Consider the following 18,296-nt stretch of genomic DNA (forward strand, 5'->3'; position numbering starts at 1 on the left):
ATTAGAAACAGTGAGGGACTGGTAAGATCTTTCGTCACATGTTCCTAGAGCTGATCTCAATGCTACATGTTCCAGTAGGAGCTTTTAAAGAGGCAAATGGCATTTGACACGATCTGTTATTCAATAAATTTGTCTTGAAAAAAAAGTTAATGGGATATTCTAGTGGCATGCCTTTTGTTTTAAACAATATCATTGCCTCTTAAAATATTGACCCTAACCCCTGAGGGTGTATATGCAAAATCGTATTGAAATTGGAGGAATCCGAATTCGGTTTTGTACATGTATATTGAAATTTCAGTTGGTGGAAAGAGCTGGCAACAAACACAGTCACTGGTATCGTGTCTTTGACAATACTTCAGGTTGTAAACTTTGAGAAAGTAAATGAATCTATAGGCACATGTAGCTTCAATTCTTACCTCGTAACACTGGCTCATGCCATTCTGAACTATCACGGGTCTCATTTCCTTGGCAACACAAACAAGGGAGGTACTGATATAAGGAAGTGATGCTTTCTGTAGGAGGAACAAATAAAAACAAGAAATCTAAACACAGACAAGCAACAGAAGTGTGGAAGTACCACATGAATTCCATCTCTAGTTTGCTTGTGTTCCCTTGCAACATTTACACATGTATGTGTGTTCCTTATCCATGCCTTGTGACATTACGTACATGTACATGTATGTGAACACGTGTCTGCTGCAAATAACATGTCAGATGAACTCAATGTTTAAAAGTAATCACAACTCTACTGACACCCCCCGCCCCCCGAAGCTGCAAATGTAAGCTGGACAAGTCTGCTGGTTAAGTAAAATCTAATAACTGAACTCGGCAGGAATGTTTTCATTAATCTGCCCATGGGTCGTGTGCATTTCATCAACCAGTGCTGACAATTTGCAAGTCATGCAGGCCATGGTTATGACTGATCAATAAATGCAGGTTTTTTCATTCTTGGAAACCCCTGGCCCTAAAGTAATCGAACCCTGGGCAATTTCTATGATAAAGTGGAAAATTGATTATGATTTTATCAACCTCATTATGGGACCTGTACATGTACATGCAATTCTTAAACAAAAAGACGTTTTTGAAGTAAAAAAAAAACAGGTGGAAATAATGACACAATTAACTTTGCCACTATTTTTTAAATTTTCTTCCTGAATTCAATAATCAGGTTGGTATACAGAGTGATCAAATGTCCACCTTCATGGGAAATTGCCCTGCTGTTCCAAATCAAACACAGGTCAATAAACCAACACAGTGATTAAAGGGGTCGCATAATAATGATGGGAATCCATGCAAACTTTGGTAAAGATTCACTGAAACTCTTGCATACTGTTTAAACTTTCACCCAACGCTTCATCCAAAATGAGGGTAATTCCAGAAATTAGGGGTCCAAAAGTGTGACATTGTGGTGTCCCTGTTACATCTGACCGTTGTTACTTGACATGGCAATAGCACCAGAATTGATTTCAAATTACTACTGTTTGTTTGGCAGGTAATTTGCATTAATTCATCACTCTTGGAAATTAGAAAATGTGTTCTGAACTTACAAAATCATATGTCAGATGTGACAGGGGAACAAAAAAAAAATGGAGCCCTAATTTCTGGAATAACCCATGAGCAAAACTCTATGTCAGGTGGCATGATGTAAAAAAAAATGTAATAAGTTGTATGTAATGCATATTTAATAGTTCGTGCAGCCATTACCTGTTGATCACTGAACAATTACAAAGTTTGCTCCTGTACAGGTATGACTGCCATGTTGAATCAGTGAAAAATACAAACCAACCTAGGGAATATCCCCACCTCAGTGTGCCACTGAAGCCTTTGCTCAAGAAGGCATCACAGTTTTGCTTATGAATATCACGATTCCCACCAGCAAAGAATAATAAAGGACTCAAACTGGCCTTGAAAGACCAGAAGCAGGTCTATATTTCAACAGTTGCATTCTATTTTCAAGATGTATTTTTGCGTTGGGGAGATGTTAATTTATATAACAGGTTTTACCCTTACCCAACGTATATATTACTAAACACTGTATGCTCAGTGCTTGTCCGAGAGCTTGCGGAAAAAAGTCACAAGCTTACTCGGGTGTGACTCGAACCCACGACCTCCTGCTTACTAGTGCAGACATCTTAACCACAGTTGCATTCTACATATATTCGGCCCTTTGTGAAAGCCGCAAGGAGAAACTATCTTGTATAACACCATGTACAAGCATATGTACATGTATGCTAGTTGGATGAAATCATCACTGGACAAATTGCATAGCTTTTCAGAGAGGCAATGGATGGTTCTGTTTGCTTTGATGTCACGAAGACATGCACGTATAGAATTAAATCGACCAAACCTCTCTCCTGGGCACTATTACATGTACATTGGATGGCGCCTTTTTATAGGCAAACATGACTAATCCATTTGACACAATAACCATCTCTCCCAAACATGTACATGCAGGTGGGCGAGAAGCAATTATTAGTAAAGTACAAGTGTACATGTATGTACTAGTACCTTCCATTATTAGTCTAATTTATGTTTTAAAGTCCATAACAACTACCCAACTCTCTCCGTCAGTGTTTTACGTCGAGAATGCGTCCATATAGTATCAACATTAGGAAAGAACATGCACACAGTGAAGGCACTCTTTTTTCAACTACTGTGTACAGTGTACATACGTGTAGTATTGTTTGGCAGAAAACTGTCATAAACAAATGTATAATTAATGAAAAATGAGCTCCAGAGAGCTGACACGGAGTGTGCATGTGACAGGCTTGACAGTAACAAATAAATGCTTTGTTAAAAGTGTTCATCGAATCCCGGTATCCATGACGCAGACTGCATACATGTAGCTGTCTCATATTTGACAAGTGAGTACATTTGATACAGTCATCCCGAAACTGAGTTTGTGTTCCAGGATGAGGATATTTCATGAAATTAAGGAGAGAAAGGTAATCTATGGCAAACAAAAGAGCCCTTGACAACCCACCCAATATGTGGACGGAACAGAGTATGCATGGTTTATATAGATCACCAACCTCAGGAATACACCCAATAGTTTGCAGATCCCTGAGCCTGCCTGGAGCAATTAAAAATAATACAAGTATTTGGATTACACTAACTTGTGAATTTCTGTTCCTGGGCACCTATTTAATTGATAAAGACAGCATCCAATTTTCTCAAGGTACATGTACATGTATGATACTCCAACATGAAACTACCTCGGCACAACCTCAATAACCATGGCAAAGGAGTGGCGTTTTCGGCAAGAAATCGTAGGAAACATGCAACATTCAGCATTGTCCCTTGCTTCAACATGTGGCCTTCAAATTGCAGATTTAAATTGTCAAGCAGTGGTTCTGACCTCTGAGGTACACCGTCGCCTCAATTCATTTCTTGCACTTGTGGGGATTGGGACATCAACGACTGCCTGCAATTTCTATGCTGAACCATGCATGAATTTCAAGAAGCAACATTACAGTGCTTCCTGCGTGGTTGGCTCTGGGTGCTAATTGGCCAAGCTAAATGCACTATACTAGTAGATAGCAGGAACGGCCTATATTTTCACGTGGACCTATTAAGCTGCAGATAGGCCCCCCTTGTTCAACAACAGTATTGCCATGGCAATAGTTGTGAGGCTGGAACTTGGAGGTGTGTGAACGGCTTCTGATTTTTCCAGTAACCTTTTAAAGAATTCCGAGACCAAGAAAACTTTATGTGTTCCATAATGCAGATTAATACAAAGATATTTAAAAAGGAGGCAAAAAACAAACAGAAGTCAACCCTCGACCACCTAATTCAACTTCTGGCATCTGTAATTAATTCTCTGTTTCTCTTCTTTTTTTTTCCTACTTTAAAGGAAGGTCTGTCGGCCGGAGGGGGGGGGAATATACATTAATATTACAAAATATATAATCACTCATGTATGGCGCAGTGTCCAAATACAATAGGGCCTGTTGGGCAACCATTAAATGATTGGAAAATGGTTCTTGAGAAGCAACTGGAAAATGATTGAGAGCATTGTGTATTTAGTGCTTGAATACCCCAGGCCTAGTTGGCTGCCTGGAGTCTTGGCCTATAGGTGTGAATAGGATTACTGTGCACTGTGCTCTGGCTACAAACACGGATAAGAAGGCTTTGGGCTATACAAAATTACGTCACAATTATTTTTGTTTCACATTTTTCATTTACACAAATGAGATCACTTACAAAATGTTGTTGCACTTTCGTTTTTAAATGCATGTATGTACATGACACATTTAATACATGTACATGTAAATCTGTCAGTCTTACTGGATGCTTGGACCATTGAGTATAAGGGTACGTTCAGACATAGAAAAAGTTGGTCCGAATTTCATTGAATTTGGGCCTTGTCTGAACTACCCTTAGGAAAGGATTAGGGTAGGAAAGCCAGTTGCATAGTGGTTTACTGCTGGAGCCCCAATGTTGGTTAAAACCATGGTGATTTATCACTTCCACTCTGTGATGCCACAAATCCTGTCGGCCTGTGGACAGGGTCACTGGCATAAAAAGTTTCCCCTGTAGCCAAAGATTATAGTCGGTCAGTAAGAGAACCACAGGTGCCCTAATCAGTCTCGCACTACAAAGACACTTACTGATACTTTGTAAATTCATAAATAAATAGATGCGACACTTTAGAGAGACATTTCTCATAAGTTTGTAGTTCATTTTTGCCATTTCTGCCATATGAGTTGCGTGATTGCTATGTTTATTCACTGCATCCATTGTTGCGATGATAAAGGGGCACAGCCAGACCTGCTCATTAACTTTGCCAGGTGTGAGCACACACAGACATCCAGTCTGCAGAATTTCCACCCAGGCCAGGAGCTATTTGTAGCTTCTGGACAAAAAAGCTTAATGTCGAATGCAACGTCCCATTATCCCATCCACCTCTGACTCCGCCCCTCCCCTACCATCCATCTCCAACTCTCTCTCCCCCTTCCCATCATCCGATGTCCAACTCCACCTCTCCCATCCATCTTCAACTCTCTCTCCCCCTTCCCATCATGCGATGTCCAACTCCACCTCTCCCATCCATCTTCAACTCTCTCTCCCCCTTCCCATCATCCGATGTCCAACTCCACCTCTCCCATCCATCTTCAACTCTCTCTCCCCCTTCCCATCATCCGATGTCCAACTCCACCTCTCCCATCCATCTTCAACTCTCTCTCCCTCTTCCAATCATCCGATGTCCAACTCCAACTCTCCCATCCATCTTCAACTCTCTCTCCCCCTTCCCATCATCCGATGTCCAACTCCACCTCTCCCATCCATCTTCAACTCTCTCTCCCCCTTCCCATCATCCGATGTCCAACTCCACCTCTCCCATCCATCTTCAACTCTCTCTCCCCCTTCCAATCATCCGATGTCCAACTCCACCTCTCCCGTCCATCTTCAACTCTCTCTCCCCCTTCCCATCATCCGATGTCCAACTCCACCTCTCCCATCCATCTTCAACTCTCTCTCCCCCTTCCCATCATCCGATGTCCAACTCCACCTCTCCCATCCATCTTCAACTCTCTCTCCCCCTTCCCATCATCCGATGTCCAACTCCACCTCTCCCATCCATCTCCAACTCTCTCTCCCCCTTCCCATCATCCGATGTCCAACTCCACCTCTCCCATCCATCTTCAACTCTCTCTCCCCCTTCCCATCATCCGATGTCCAACTCCACCTCTCCCATCCATCTTCAACTCTCTCTCCCCCTTCCCATCATCCGATGTCCAACTCCACCTCTCCCATCCATCTTCAACTCTCTCTCCCCCTTCCCATCATCCGATGTCCAACTCCACCTCTCCCATCCATCTTCAACTCTCTCTCCCCCTTCCCATCATCCGATGTCCAACTCCACCTCTCCCATCCATCTTCAACTCTCTCTCCCCCTTCCCATCATCCGATGTCCAACTCCACCTCTCCCATCCATCTTCAACTCTCTCTCCCCCTTCCCATCATCCGATGTCCAACTCCACCTCTCCCGTCCATCTTCAACTCTCTCTCCCCCTTCCCATCATCCGATGTCCAACTCCACCTCTCCCGTCCATCTTCAACTCTCTCTCCACCTTCCAATCATCCGATGTCCAACTCCACCTCTCCCATCCATCTCCAACTCCACCTCCGCCCCATCCCATCATCCCATCCATCTCTGACTCCACCTCCTCCTGTCACATCATCCCATCTCCAACTTTTGGGGTTTGTCAGTCTGATTATGGTCTATGCAAAGCCAACCCTATCCAAACATTTAGAGAATGCCAAGACTGATTGCAAGCAACCTCCTCTACATGTACGTGTACATGTGATTAATTTGGCAAGCAGTGACAGACAGTAGAACTGATCACCCTCTGCACATTTGAGCTCTCAATTGGACAGCCACAATCCTGAGCAATAACAAGGAAACTACACAGCATAGTACAGTGTAATGGCCAACTTTGATCCAAACCACAGCAGATGGAGTGTGCTTGCAAGTTCACAAGAGTGCCGTCTTACCCGAGCTCGTATTTCTGAGAGTCAACTGTACACATATTTAGTGGAGTGAGCATGTATTCACTTCTTCTTCCGACTATAGATTGGTACAACGTTATTATCCATCCTTTGTGGTATCGTTCATTTAAGGACAGTCTTCCGATCAAAGATCATGGTCTGTAGCACATGGGCCGTAGTGATTACAGGCTGTGTTCTATACTATGGGATTTCTGATACTTCTGCAATTGTAAACACAGGACCTCGTCACCACGGCCTTGGAAAACCACATGACCAATGGGTGTATTTAATGCTTACATTGATAGTTGTCCCACTAGCAAGCATATTCATCCTGTACGCACACAATGTACGATGACTAACAGCTCGCAATCAAGCCCGACGCATTGCTGCTGAAAACCAAGCAGGCAACGGCCAAGGTGGGCAGAGAATAAACACCAGATCAACCACCACCATCATCATCATAACAGGGACTCTGATCATCACCTGGATTCCCACAGTCGTCAGAGTGGCGATTGTTGCCCACACTAAGTGAGAGGCCTATGACAGATACTTAGCTTTAGCCTTCAGAGAAGCCGTCTTGTTGTTGAATGGTTGGCTAGACATTGTTATCTACTACTCGAGGAACAGAAACCTTCGTCAGGCACTGAGTACTTTACTATCTGAGTGGTGCAATGCTTTGATTCAAAAATGCTTAGTTTAATTGTGCTCAAAAAAGTATTGGGCAAACAAAGTATGGAAAAAGATCTACAAGTACGCGTACATGCATCCACGAAGCCAAAGATGGACAAGTCACCTCCAAAGCCACATTCAACTTCATATTCATAAGGCATGATGTCCGCAGCTCCATTGCAGAAAGTCCAGGTCCTTCCCAATACCGACACAAACAACTTGGCCAAAATTCTTGGCTAACCGTGGCAGAAAATGCTGCACTTAATGGATAGGGTACTAGTACATCACAAGTGGGCAAAGGAATGTGGGTTATGCACATACATAAATCCTGTGACTACCAGTATTATGGACTCTGCACTCGATTGGGTTGGCATGGCATTCTTGTGCTAACTCTGTAAGCAGGGGATGGTTGACTCTAAGCACAAAACTGGTAAGTACACTCATGCAGTTGGGCCCAGACATGATCCACCTCTGTTCGCTGAGTCATCAGACATCCAATTTGGACAGAATAAAAGCAACAAACAGCGAGGCATACCTATCACGGAAGAGATTAGTTTCTAACACTAAGACAAGAGTTCCCAAGGAAATAATCTAATCTAAGCAGACTTTTTTTTCATTCATCTTTCAGTTCCACATTATCCGGTTTGTAACTGTGACGTCACTTAAGTTTAAACCACGCCCACTGCACATGCACGGCACATAGCTACATACACTGATCGCAGTGGAATCACGGAACCTGAAGTTAACGCGCAACTTCAGCAATCGTCCAATTGCAGCCTGCAAATCGTGGTGCGTCCATTTACGAACCAGATAAAGAAGCAACAAAGGTTACGCAGCAGCCATTTTTCTGACATTTTTGTTCCACAGGGACACACACGAGTACACATGGACCGTTTCTGCTACTCCTCCATAACATATGCAGTCACTGGCAAGATGTCTGCCATGCACAACAACCTCTATATGCGCGGTCAAATTAACTCCTACCCACTGTCAATCATGCTAAATGTGTTAAGAAGTTGCTCAGAAAGGGTCCGATTTCACTTAAGTACATGTGCTTGCTTATTACAAAATGTTGCTGAGCTTTTTTTTTTTGTCTGCAAGAAAATATGAAACACCAAACTGCAGAGACTTCTTACCTTGGAGCAGACAGTAATCGTGATAAGCGTCATCATCACAGCAGCACGGGCAGGGGTGACTGAGGGAGGTCATTAGATTCTGTACAGGAAAGATGGATACAGAAATATTAGGAAAGACATCATCAATGCGTGAGTACACTGTACATGTACATTGTTTTCCACTACCACTGAGTGAAATGAGTTCATTCACATGTACCTTTGCAGGGCAGGAATAGTTCATGCGTAGGTACTGACCATTTATGTCAAAATAGCAACATCTAGACATCCTCTGGATCCTGAGCATCAATTTCTATGTGCTTAACTGGACTGCACGAGTGCCCACTGCCGCACACAGACACACAAAGTCACAGCGACTTGATTTTTGGGGGCTTCCAAAAATGGCTGCCACCACATTCAGTGAAGCACAGTACAGTTTTCAGATTAAAATAACTAGTGGCCTGAAGAAATTTGAGAAACTTCTGAGTAAAACCCAGCACAGAAGCTGAGAAATGGACAAAAATTTCAACCACGTGAAAAAACCTTTATCAGTCACAATACCATCAGCTATCCTTGACTGAGATTTCGAGTGAGATGTCCGCTGACATCCCCTCACGCATGAGATAATCTGGGGCATCCAAATATGGCCCGAGCGACCTCAGCCCTTGATGCCGATGCGTTATGAGTCAGTGTGTAGAGATCAGTGACCTTGGGCCTGTTTGTTTCACGGCGATCTGGATCGCGATCAGTGATCTGTTGTTGGTTCACTGACCCCGGAACTTGCCTACTGGCTAGCGCGATCCAGATCCACGTGAAACAAACAGGCCTAGAGTGTGAGGATGTGTTTTGCAAACCCTGTAGACAGGAATAATTACGCAGAGTTCTTTGGTCTTTGCTGAAAGCACAACGTTAACTAGCTGCTTTTACCATGAAACTTTATCTTATTCTGGATGTGAATTAGGGAAACTCTAAAATAATAATGTGTTTGACAAGTTCATGTGGTCTGGGGGAAACGATAATTACCCTTTTGCACACATCTACAGGTAAGTCCTCAGTTACTTCATCTGCTGTGTGTTGTGACAAGATGTCTTCCCAACCGCTGCAAGAGAGAAAATGAAACCTGCAGTTTACAGGAGGGAAAAAATCAAAGGACAAAATAAACACAAAACGCTGCCTGTCAAAAAAAGACAAGATGTGAAATGGCAACTGACACCCACTATCAGCTTCAGTTTCTTGGATCATTTACAAGGGCTGAAATACGGTGCTGACCATACAGTTTGTCACTTCAATAATAGTCGATCATTCACGGCATTGTTCCAGTGTGACTCAGAATGAATCATGAATGTAACCCACATGTATGGAGGCACCAGTGTCAAACACACAAAGCCTATATTTTCTTGTTTAAGATGCCGAACACTGTGCTTACAGCCAGTTTGCTGGCACGTTTCTACAGTGTACCTGTATGTCTCGACACGCTGTAACCTGTGGATTTCAAGCAAATAACTTCAGTTTTCTGAAGTTATTTTGCTTTTGGCTCTCATGAAGGCTAGAAAGTACAAATCACACCACTGCAAATGCCCTATTTCTCAGTTTATCGCAAGTTTATGGACCCCCCGAATTTTCCAGCGCTGACTAAAACCTTCATTTCAGGGATTCCGAGAAAATGTACTTGGTTGAAAGTTTGCTTGAACTGACCTCTTATACTGTGTCCTCCAATGAGCTTGAGTGTGTGGCACACCAATGATGTCTCAGGGAGATACCTCCAGGTTGCTTTCACTTTGCTTTAAGAACCTGATCGAGTCTGTTATGAAACGGCTGGCTATCCTCTACATTCTCTGTGGTTTTTACAGCTGCTTGGTCGATGCCTTCTTGAGATAATCTGACTCCTGGGCACAACTGTATTAGTTTCTGCCTGATGGAGCTCTCTTTAGCAAGGGGCAGATGTTCACGTACGGGTGGATGGAATCCTTGTCAGAATGCTTCTCTTACACATTCAAATGAACACCAACTCCTTTTGGGGCGAGAGAAGAACCGTGGAGGGATTTGACAAAAGCTTTAGATGATCCTGTTACTCTAGTGCACTCACTCTGGAAAACTGTGAAAGCCAATTTTAGGGGAAATGTTACACATCTGGCATACGTATTTTCTTCCTTTTGGGGTCAAAGTTGTGACTCTATTCACTTCCAATATGGAGTTTCTGAACTTGAGGGTTTCTGGTGATAACAAGTTCGCATGCAAACAACAGTCTGTTAGATGCTACAGCTACATGTATGTGTTCACTCCAGAATGACATTCATTTATTGCAGGACTGTTTTTCCAAACACCTTGCATGGTAGTCAAGGATATCCATAAAGATTGCACATTCCTGTTAGTCCGGCCGCACACTGACTCCATTAGTAAATTGGTCTAATATGCACGTCAACACTTTAAGACATGTTTCAAAATAGACGGCGATCACAAAGTGCTTTCTACAAAAGTAATGTTCAAGCTAAGGGAGGGGGACATCTCCATGAAAAATGTTGCTGAGTGTTAATCTTGTCCACTGTCAGTATCACTACTGTCCTGAGGAAAGTCCCCGTGGTCAATAGGTTCATCTGTGAAGTGTACAGTCTCTTGGTGAACTGAAAGACGCTCCTGTGACGAGAAGTACTTGCCGCAGACTTCGCATTCCACTATTGCCCCTTCCGTGTGAAGCAGCTGGTGTTTGCGCAGGCTACTCCGCTGGGAGCAGGCCTTGCCGCAAACGCCGCAGACGAAGGGCTTCTCCCCCGTGTGGACCAACTGGTGGCGCTTTAGGCTACAGCGGCGGGCGAAGGCCTGGCCGCAGATGCCGCAGACGCAGGGCCTCTCCTTGGTGTGCATCCACTGGTGGTCTTTCAGGCTCTTGCGGTAGGGGAAAGACTTGTTGCAGATGGGGCAGATGAAGGGCCGCTCACCCGTGTGCACCCGCATGTGGCGCTTGAGGCTGCTTCTGATCGGCAGCGACTTGCCGCACACCCCGCAGGGGAAGGAGCGCTGCCCCGTGTGCACGAGCTGGTGGCGGCGGAGGTTGCTGCTCTGCGAGCAGGCTTTGCCGCAGATATCACAGACGTAGGGCCTCTCCCCGGTATGCGCCGACTGGTGACGTGTCAGGTTGCACTGGCGGGGGAAGGACTTGCCACAAGTGTCACATTTGAATGGCTTCTCTTTTAAAGTGACCTCTGATGAAGACATGCTATGCCAAGTCCCAGTGTCTCAACAAGAAAAAATTTCTACCACCAGTGCAAGGTATCTTCTCTGAACGCCTTTCCTTGTCTAAGAAGTCCAGAAGTTACCACCTAGGATCTCCTCTTGGTCTGGTTGAGGCCATACCTTAGACAATGACTTCCAGGTTTGTCTTCCTCGTCATACTGTAGCTTTCTGAATAAAGGACAGACGGGATAAAAAAGATTAACACTTGTGCTTCAAAAGCCCCAAAATCCACCCACATCACTGTGTGTACTACATGCTACACCGTGCACAAGAACTGCACATTAGCTAGTGACACTGTGTAATGATATGATGATTTGGTAATTCTTTATTTCATTGGTACCCCGGTACATGTACCTGGTACATGCATATAACAGAAACAGACACCTGGTTCCCACCATAGGGTACCAGTAAAATGCACAGGCCAACAGTTGAGTTGATGAGTTAGTGAAGAGAGCTTCATACATGTACAAGTACAGTGTATGATGCTAACTGTTGACAATTACCTGAAGCAAAATGAGTTCCTCTACATGTGCTGTAGCTCCAGACTACATGTACATGTAGGTACAGTTTAAGGGACTACATGTACATGTACCGTAATTATCGGAATATATGTGTCGATTCTGTCCCTGCGGCTTAAACTCCGGGCAGCTTATACAGCAACATTTGAAGAATGAAACCAATCACTAAATGCTGCCCTGTGCTGTGCCTCAGCGCAACCTAACTGGGCCACCGCTTATTGTTTCACTGGTCATTTGGTGACTTTTTAACAAAAAAAAAGAACTGCTACGTGGCCCACCCAGGAAGGACACTCACTCGTCCAGTCTACCAAAATTAATAATTTTGAGGACTTGGTTTAGGTTGAATAACAGCACTAGTTCACGTGTCGCTTACACTCAAAGATTGCATAGGCCTACCCAAAAGTGGCGTGGACCCTAACATTGGGCACTTCAAACTTTTGCCTCTAATGTTTGTGTATTATTTGGGGGCAAATTTTTTTTAATTTTAAATATATGAATTTTACAAAAGGTAAAATTTAATCAAACTCCAAATATTCTGATTCGTAAATGTCAATTTCATATACATGTAGCCACTACAAAGTTCCTGTGAAATTTTCTAAGTGCAAAATGAACTCTTTTAAAATGCGCCCTGAAATATTTGGACATGATCCGGCAAAAGTAGGCTCCTTGGATCTTCCGTACTTTATATCCATTAACTACGTGTAGTAGCACTCATACCCACCCCCCGTAAAAAAATCGAGTGATTTCATCCTATAACAGTCCAGAAACTGTCTTATGCATCCACGCGATGATTCAGTAGGAAGTGACAATTCCAATGACAGTGGTGACACTGGTTAGGTTCACTTACATGTACATTATGCATTTGGGAAGGAAAGAGAAAATCACGTACATGTACAAACTGGCGTGTATTATTAACCCTAACCCTCCTCAATCCTTCACCTGTTGGAGGACTGAGGAGTGTTAGGGCTAAAGCATGCTCTGCATTTAGCAGGGCACCTTTCCACACAAGGGAAAATGCGTACATGTACATAAATAAACTGTAAAATACACCGTGCAGTGGAGCTTTGGGGGAAGCTCAAAGACTGTTTCACGTGTAGCTGTGATTTCACTGTCAGTGAATTTTGCCTGGTACTTGTGTGTATACTGGCAAAATCATCGAGTGGTTAAGAAATAGCCGTTGCCTGAGCTTGTATAAATGACGTATCAGAGTCCTGCACACTTTGTGCACACACGCAATAGTTGGGGGGTGATAGTTGGCCGGTCTATGATTATCATCATTTTTAACATGTTTCTAAAGTGTATGCAACCGATTCAACCGCTCTCCCTCAGCGTACGGTTTGTACGCTCGTGAAAATGACAAAAATGGATGACCCCTTAGGAGTTTTAGTGGGGATGCGAGTGCAATTAACTAATCCTCCTATACCATTTGCACAACGTTGTCCTATCAGTCAAAATCAGTCAGATTATGATAAATCTATGTACTGTGGAGGGAAAAGTGGAAGGAATTTTGGACTAGCTGCTACTGACACTGTAAAAGGATGGTTCATGGGTTATGAGATGTACACAAGATCCAGGACCCTAAGTTTTACCCAATCATGTCCAAATGTTCAAATGGAAACTTTGTAGACCAATTTTGGGCTGGGCTGCTGGCATGGCTGAGGAAAAAAGATAAAGACTTGTTTCCTGAGCAGAAATTGGTAATATTCCCCTGCAGTGGTTTATCAGCCATCAGCAAGCAACAACATGTCCTATAAAGCCAAATTTATCAAGGAAAATATTGAAGCATTTCCTTAGAAAACACTTTTTCAGACCAGTCACCAGTCTCAGAGGGTTTTTGTTGGCAAAAATGTTGCATCCCTCCTCCACTTTTTTCATTATCTTGATAAAGGTAAGTCATGAAATGCTGACAAGACATCAATCTAGCCTATATGTCTGGGACCACTTCCATGCTGCTGGGACTGAGAAAATGTGAAAAATTTCTTAATATTTTCAGGAAAAGTCTTTGAACATTGAACTTTATTGTGTACATTACACACGCTGAAGTAAAGTCAGGATGGACCATTCTTTCAATAGGTGATAATGGGATAGCCTGGACTATATCTGGGTAGATTGGAAACGACTGCAAAAGCAAAGCAAAGCAAAGACAAGGATAGATGGCCAATTTTGACCCCGACGCGTGGGGTACACAACATGGTCAAGATGGCCGACAGTGACAACTGAACTGAGCTAACCGAACTAAATTTTACTTTGACACGAATTCGACAAACAGAAACAGAAATTCTTACCTTATTTACCAGCTTAGCGTTTCTATATACTCTAGAGGAGTCCATAATTCTGAAATTCATTGCTTTGGTTGTACTATTTTGAAAAATTTCAAGGTTAGGCCCTATTTGGTCCACGCTTCGTTAGGTAGGCGAAAACACACGTATAATTTATGAACAAACTTCGCGGCGAGGAAGGTGAATTGCGCCCTCTGTCTGTCCGTTGACTGAACACAGCCGGTCGACTTGGTAGAGGTGCTTCGGATTGGGTTGACTAGGCTGAACCGTCCAGAAACATTAAAGACATAAACCTAATCCGAGCTGAAACTGATGTGAAATCTCCAAACTGACCCGACAAAAAATCAGGGAAAACCCACCTGAACCGACAAAAAGTGAACCCGAAAAAATCCGAACGACTGGTTTGAGCTGATCACCATTCATACAAACTGTATCCGTTTTGTGCCCGAACATATGTATGAATTTATGTTGGGCAAAGTTTTCACAACAAAATTGGAACGATTTTTCTTTCGAGAAAAATAAGGCAGATAAACAGACAACGTTACATACAGAAATGTAGTAACCCATTCCACATATTGTGAACAGATTTTGTTTCGTGCAATCGAAAAGACGATTACAAATCTTGTTCAAACAAAACTTTGAATACACAAAACATCTGAAAATACTCTGCTGTTCAAACTTTTTGAAAAGGGTATTTCCGAAAACAGCAATCTCTTTACATTTCCTGGTACCGGCGATGCATGCACGCATACGATGAAAAATCGTGAAATGCGTAATCGTGCAGTTGGAATTCCGAACAATGTGCATGCGCAGGTCACCTCAATACGACTACCGTACCGGTACGTCTTTGAAAAGTTCTCATTTCATGAAGTGCGCCCTCCATCAAGAAAGACGCATGCAGAACCCCTTGAATCCCAGAAAGTGAAATATCCCATTTATCCTAATAGACAAAACAAGAACATGATAATGATGATTACAATTATTAAATTGAATTCTGTATGTTCGTATCACTGCCATGAGCACATTCGGTATTTCAACGTGTGTGCGTTGACGCTTAGCGGCATTTTCAGAAGACCCATTTTCACGCAGGTCTTCAAAGTTCGAAACTCACGGAGGAAAAGGCAACTACGAATAAACAAGACTGTCTTTTACTTGAAGCTTGAATTGTTATTGGCTGAAACTTGTATTACGGAGCCAAATGATATGCAAGAGGGCCTAGAGCTCTAGAACTTTTTGACTAAAAGGGGCCTTTGTGTCAGTTCTAGCGAAAGCGACATGTTTTCCTCAACGTAGTACTCCATGGAGGGATTGCCAACTTGGAACTTCTCTTGCCGAGTTTTATTTTACTTCAGAAAGACAGGCACGGCAGGTGTGGCGGTGTTGCAATGTAGGTTCACCACAGGCTCAACACCAGCGAAATCACTATTCCTAATTTGGGATGCTCCAAAATGGAAACCCTGCGGATAAAAAAAACTAAGTTTGCCAAATACACGGCAAATGCATGCTGGAGTAGTCTACGGACCTAGGGTTTTCAACGAATTTTTCGAGGGACTCGATATTTTCCCTGATGACATCCTGGGACGATAGTACTGCACACACAACAGGTGAAATGATTTGCTCGGGAAATATTTCACTTTCTATGTTTTATTGATCAAACACAAAACAAATACACATTAGAAAGTAAAAGCACGAATCAAACAAAATCAAGGAAACTGGAAAACAGGAAATAATTAGAAAGTATCATAGAAGAGGGGTCCATGAAGAAAAATGGTCCCTATACATGTACATTTGAATTGATTGCATAGGGTCTACAAAATTAGAATTAAAATTTCCGTTTTTTATATTGAAGACTACATGTTTGATATTTTATAGCAATCTTAAATTCTATATGATACTGATTTTATGAAAATAATCTCAGCCCCCAAAAGGAAGGAATTGGAGTCTGGAATTTACATCTATACAAATTTAAACTTAGTAAGAAAAACAGAAGTCAAAAATCTATTATGGAGAACACCAAAAAGAATTCAAATTTCCCAAACTGATTAGGTTCTTTGAGATTTTGATTGATAAAAGACATGAAGTCTGACAACATGGATGAAAGATGATCACACTCATAAAAAATACGACTCGAAGTTTCGGGACAGTTATTACAAAAGCAGTTAGGAGAATCATTTCCTCCAGTTTTAAAAAGAAAGTTATTAAAGGCAATAGCCCAATGAAACATCTTAAAATAAAAAGCTTCTAATCTGGTTTTAATTGTACATTTATAGTTGCGTGTTTGAATCGCCTCAAAATGTTCATCTTCCAAGTTTATATTTAAAGCACTATTCCAAAAATTCTTTTGGTTTTCGGGGTATACTTAGAGATATTCTTTGACATGAGAAGGTTATTTTTAACCACCAAGGCCATGAAGGTATCGGTCCTTAAATATTGAGGCTAGGTTTTAGACGGCTAGCAAGACCTCTGCCCCACATCATGATTTAAGTCTCACTACTGGTTCTGTGCCATTAGCTTGGAAACAGAGTAGTATGTCTCTTATATTTAAACAAGGGGATTTCCGAGAGGTTAACAACAGGCCAATCGCTGTTATTCCAATTTGTGTGAAGATTTGTGAGAAAATTGTTCACAAGCAGCTGATATCTTACATGGAAAAACTAAATATTTTAACAAAACAACAGTCGGGTTTCAGATCTATGCACTCAAACTTGTCTTTTGAATGTTTCTGATTATAAACTGGAAAACGTGGATCTGGGAAGTCTAAAGCTTCACTAGGGCAGTTTTACTAGATCTTAAAAAAGCTGCTGACACTGTTTGTTATGGACGACTTTTGATGAACGCAATTGCATTGGAGTACAGGGTTTGGAGCCTGACTGGTTTTCATCTTACTTGTATGGGCGTGAACAAGTGACTAAAATTGGTGACAATTATTCTCTTTTCTCTGAGGTAAATTTGGAGTACCACAGGGTTTTGTATTAGGGCCACTTCTTTCTACACTGTGTATCAACGACCTCGCTAATATATTTTACCGCACGATTTTAAGATATTTTTTCTAATGCTGATGACACGGATATTATCACACAGGCTAAGTCTATTGAAGTTATTAAATGAAGTAACTCCACGATAAGCAAATTTGCGTTTTCCTGAGTTAGATTTAGAGGGCGGAAGTACTAAATTTACCTTGTGAGCCGTGAAAGTGATGATTGGAGACAAGACAGAAACACTTAAACAACTGTTGAGTGTTTGTCTCACACTTAAATACTGCCACCCAACAGTAGGCAAAAGATTATCTGTAGGAGATATACGACGGAGTCCTAAAATAATTCGGCCGACATTATTTTGAATTCAGTCAAGCTGGGAAAGCAGGGTTTTTCCCGAATTATACCCCAAACAGTGTCGCAATAATCAAATTGTGGAAGAGTGAGGGTTTAATGAAACACATTCAAAGTATGTTGTGGGAGAACGATTTTCGTCCCCCAGAGGACCCCTACACGTTTATTGACAGTCTTCACAAGTTTGTCAATGTGGGCATTCCATGTGAGAGATGAATCAAGACATCCATCAAGATATTTAAACTGGATCACATCGTCAATGACAGTATTAATTTTAACTGATAAATTTTTCCTCTACCTCATATTTTTACTAGCGTTCCGAACAACATATTTTTAGTCTTGTTGATGTTAAGAGTAAAGTAATTTGTTTGAAGCCAATTCAAAACTTTGACGACACGGCTATTGAGGGTTCTATTAATAGTCTGCCTGTAATACTTCATCCCCTGCCTTCGACAATAGCCAGTTTTGAATCTGACTATGATTATGGGTGCATTCCACCAAGTGGTTCAATTTTTGGAATTGTTTTTTTTTCTATTTTGGATAGATTTCCTTGGTTTTGAGCCATTTTTACTGCAAAACCGGCCCTCAAGGTGATATTAAAGGGTGCATTCCACCAAACTGTTGTATTTCTGCGCGCCAGCTCATTCATATTTTATGATCCCACGG

The 18,296-nt window shown here is 42.2% G+C and overlaps 1 protein-coding gene across 3 annotated transcripts; it reads right to left on the bottom strand.

The window, feature by feature from the left end:
- Positions 1-495: 495 nt before the first annotated feature.
- On the bottom strand, positions 496-14,463 carry LOC110984118 (uncharacterized). 3 transcript variants are annotated; one of them, XM_087132885.1, is made up of 4 exons: positions 14,308-14,463; positions 9,969-11,672; positions 8,298-8,376; positions 496-512 (listed from the first exon to the last, which is right to left on the bottom strand). In XM_087132885.1, exon 2 carries the CDS (start codon positions 11,484-11,486, stop codon positions 10,803-10,805), a length of 684 nt encoding a protein of 227 aa, XP_086989011.1. In that variant the 5' UTR covers positions 11,487-11,672; positions 14,308-14,463; the 3' UTR covers positions 496-512; positions 8,298-8,376; positions 9,969-10,802. The 3 variants fall into 3 exon arrangements, with proteins under 3 accessions (XP_086989011.1, XP_022099639.2, XP_022099640.2); XM_022243947.2 differs by lacking the exon at positions 496-512 and adding an exon at positions 9,297-9,372 and having other exon boundaries at positions 8,319-8,376; XM_022243948.2 differs by lacking the exons at positions 496-512; positions 8,298-8,376 and adding an exon at positions 9,297-9,393.
- Between the last annotated feature and the right edge of the window lie 3,833 nt (positions 14,464-18,296).

The sequence above is a fragment of the Acanthaster planci genome, linkage group LG02 (genome assembly GCF_054643075.1).
Source record: "Acanthaster planci isolate LZ-2023a linkage group LG02, COTS_SCS, whole genome shotgun sequence".
NCBI lineage: Eukaryota > Metazoa > Echinodermata > Asteroidea > Valvatida > Acanthasteridae > Acanthaster > Acanthaster planci.

Excerpts from the sequence above, each read along its gene's own strand:
- LOC110984118 (XM_087132885.1), bottom strand. The coding sequence starts at position 11,486 with ATGTCTTCATCAGAGGTCACTTTAAAAGAGAAGCCATTCAAATGTGAC.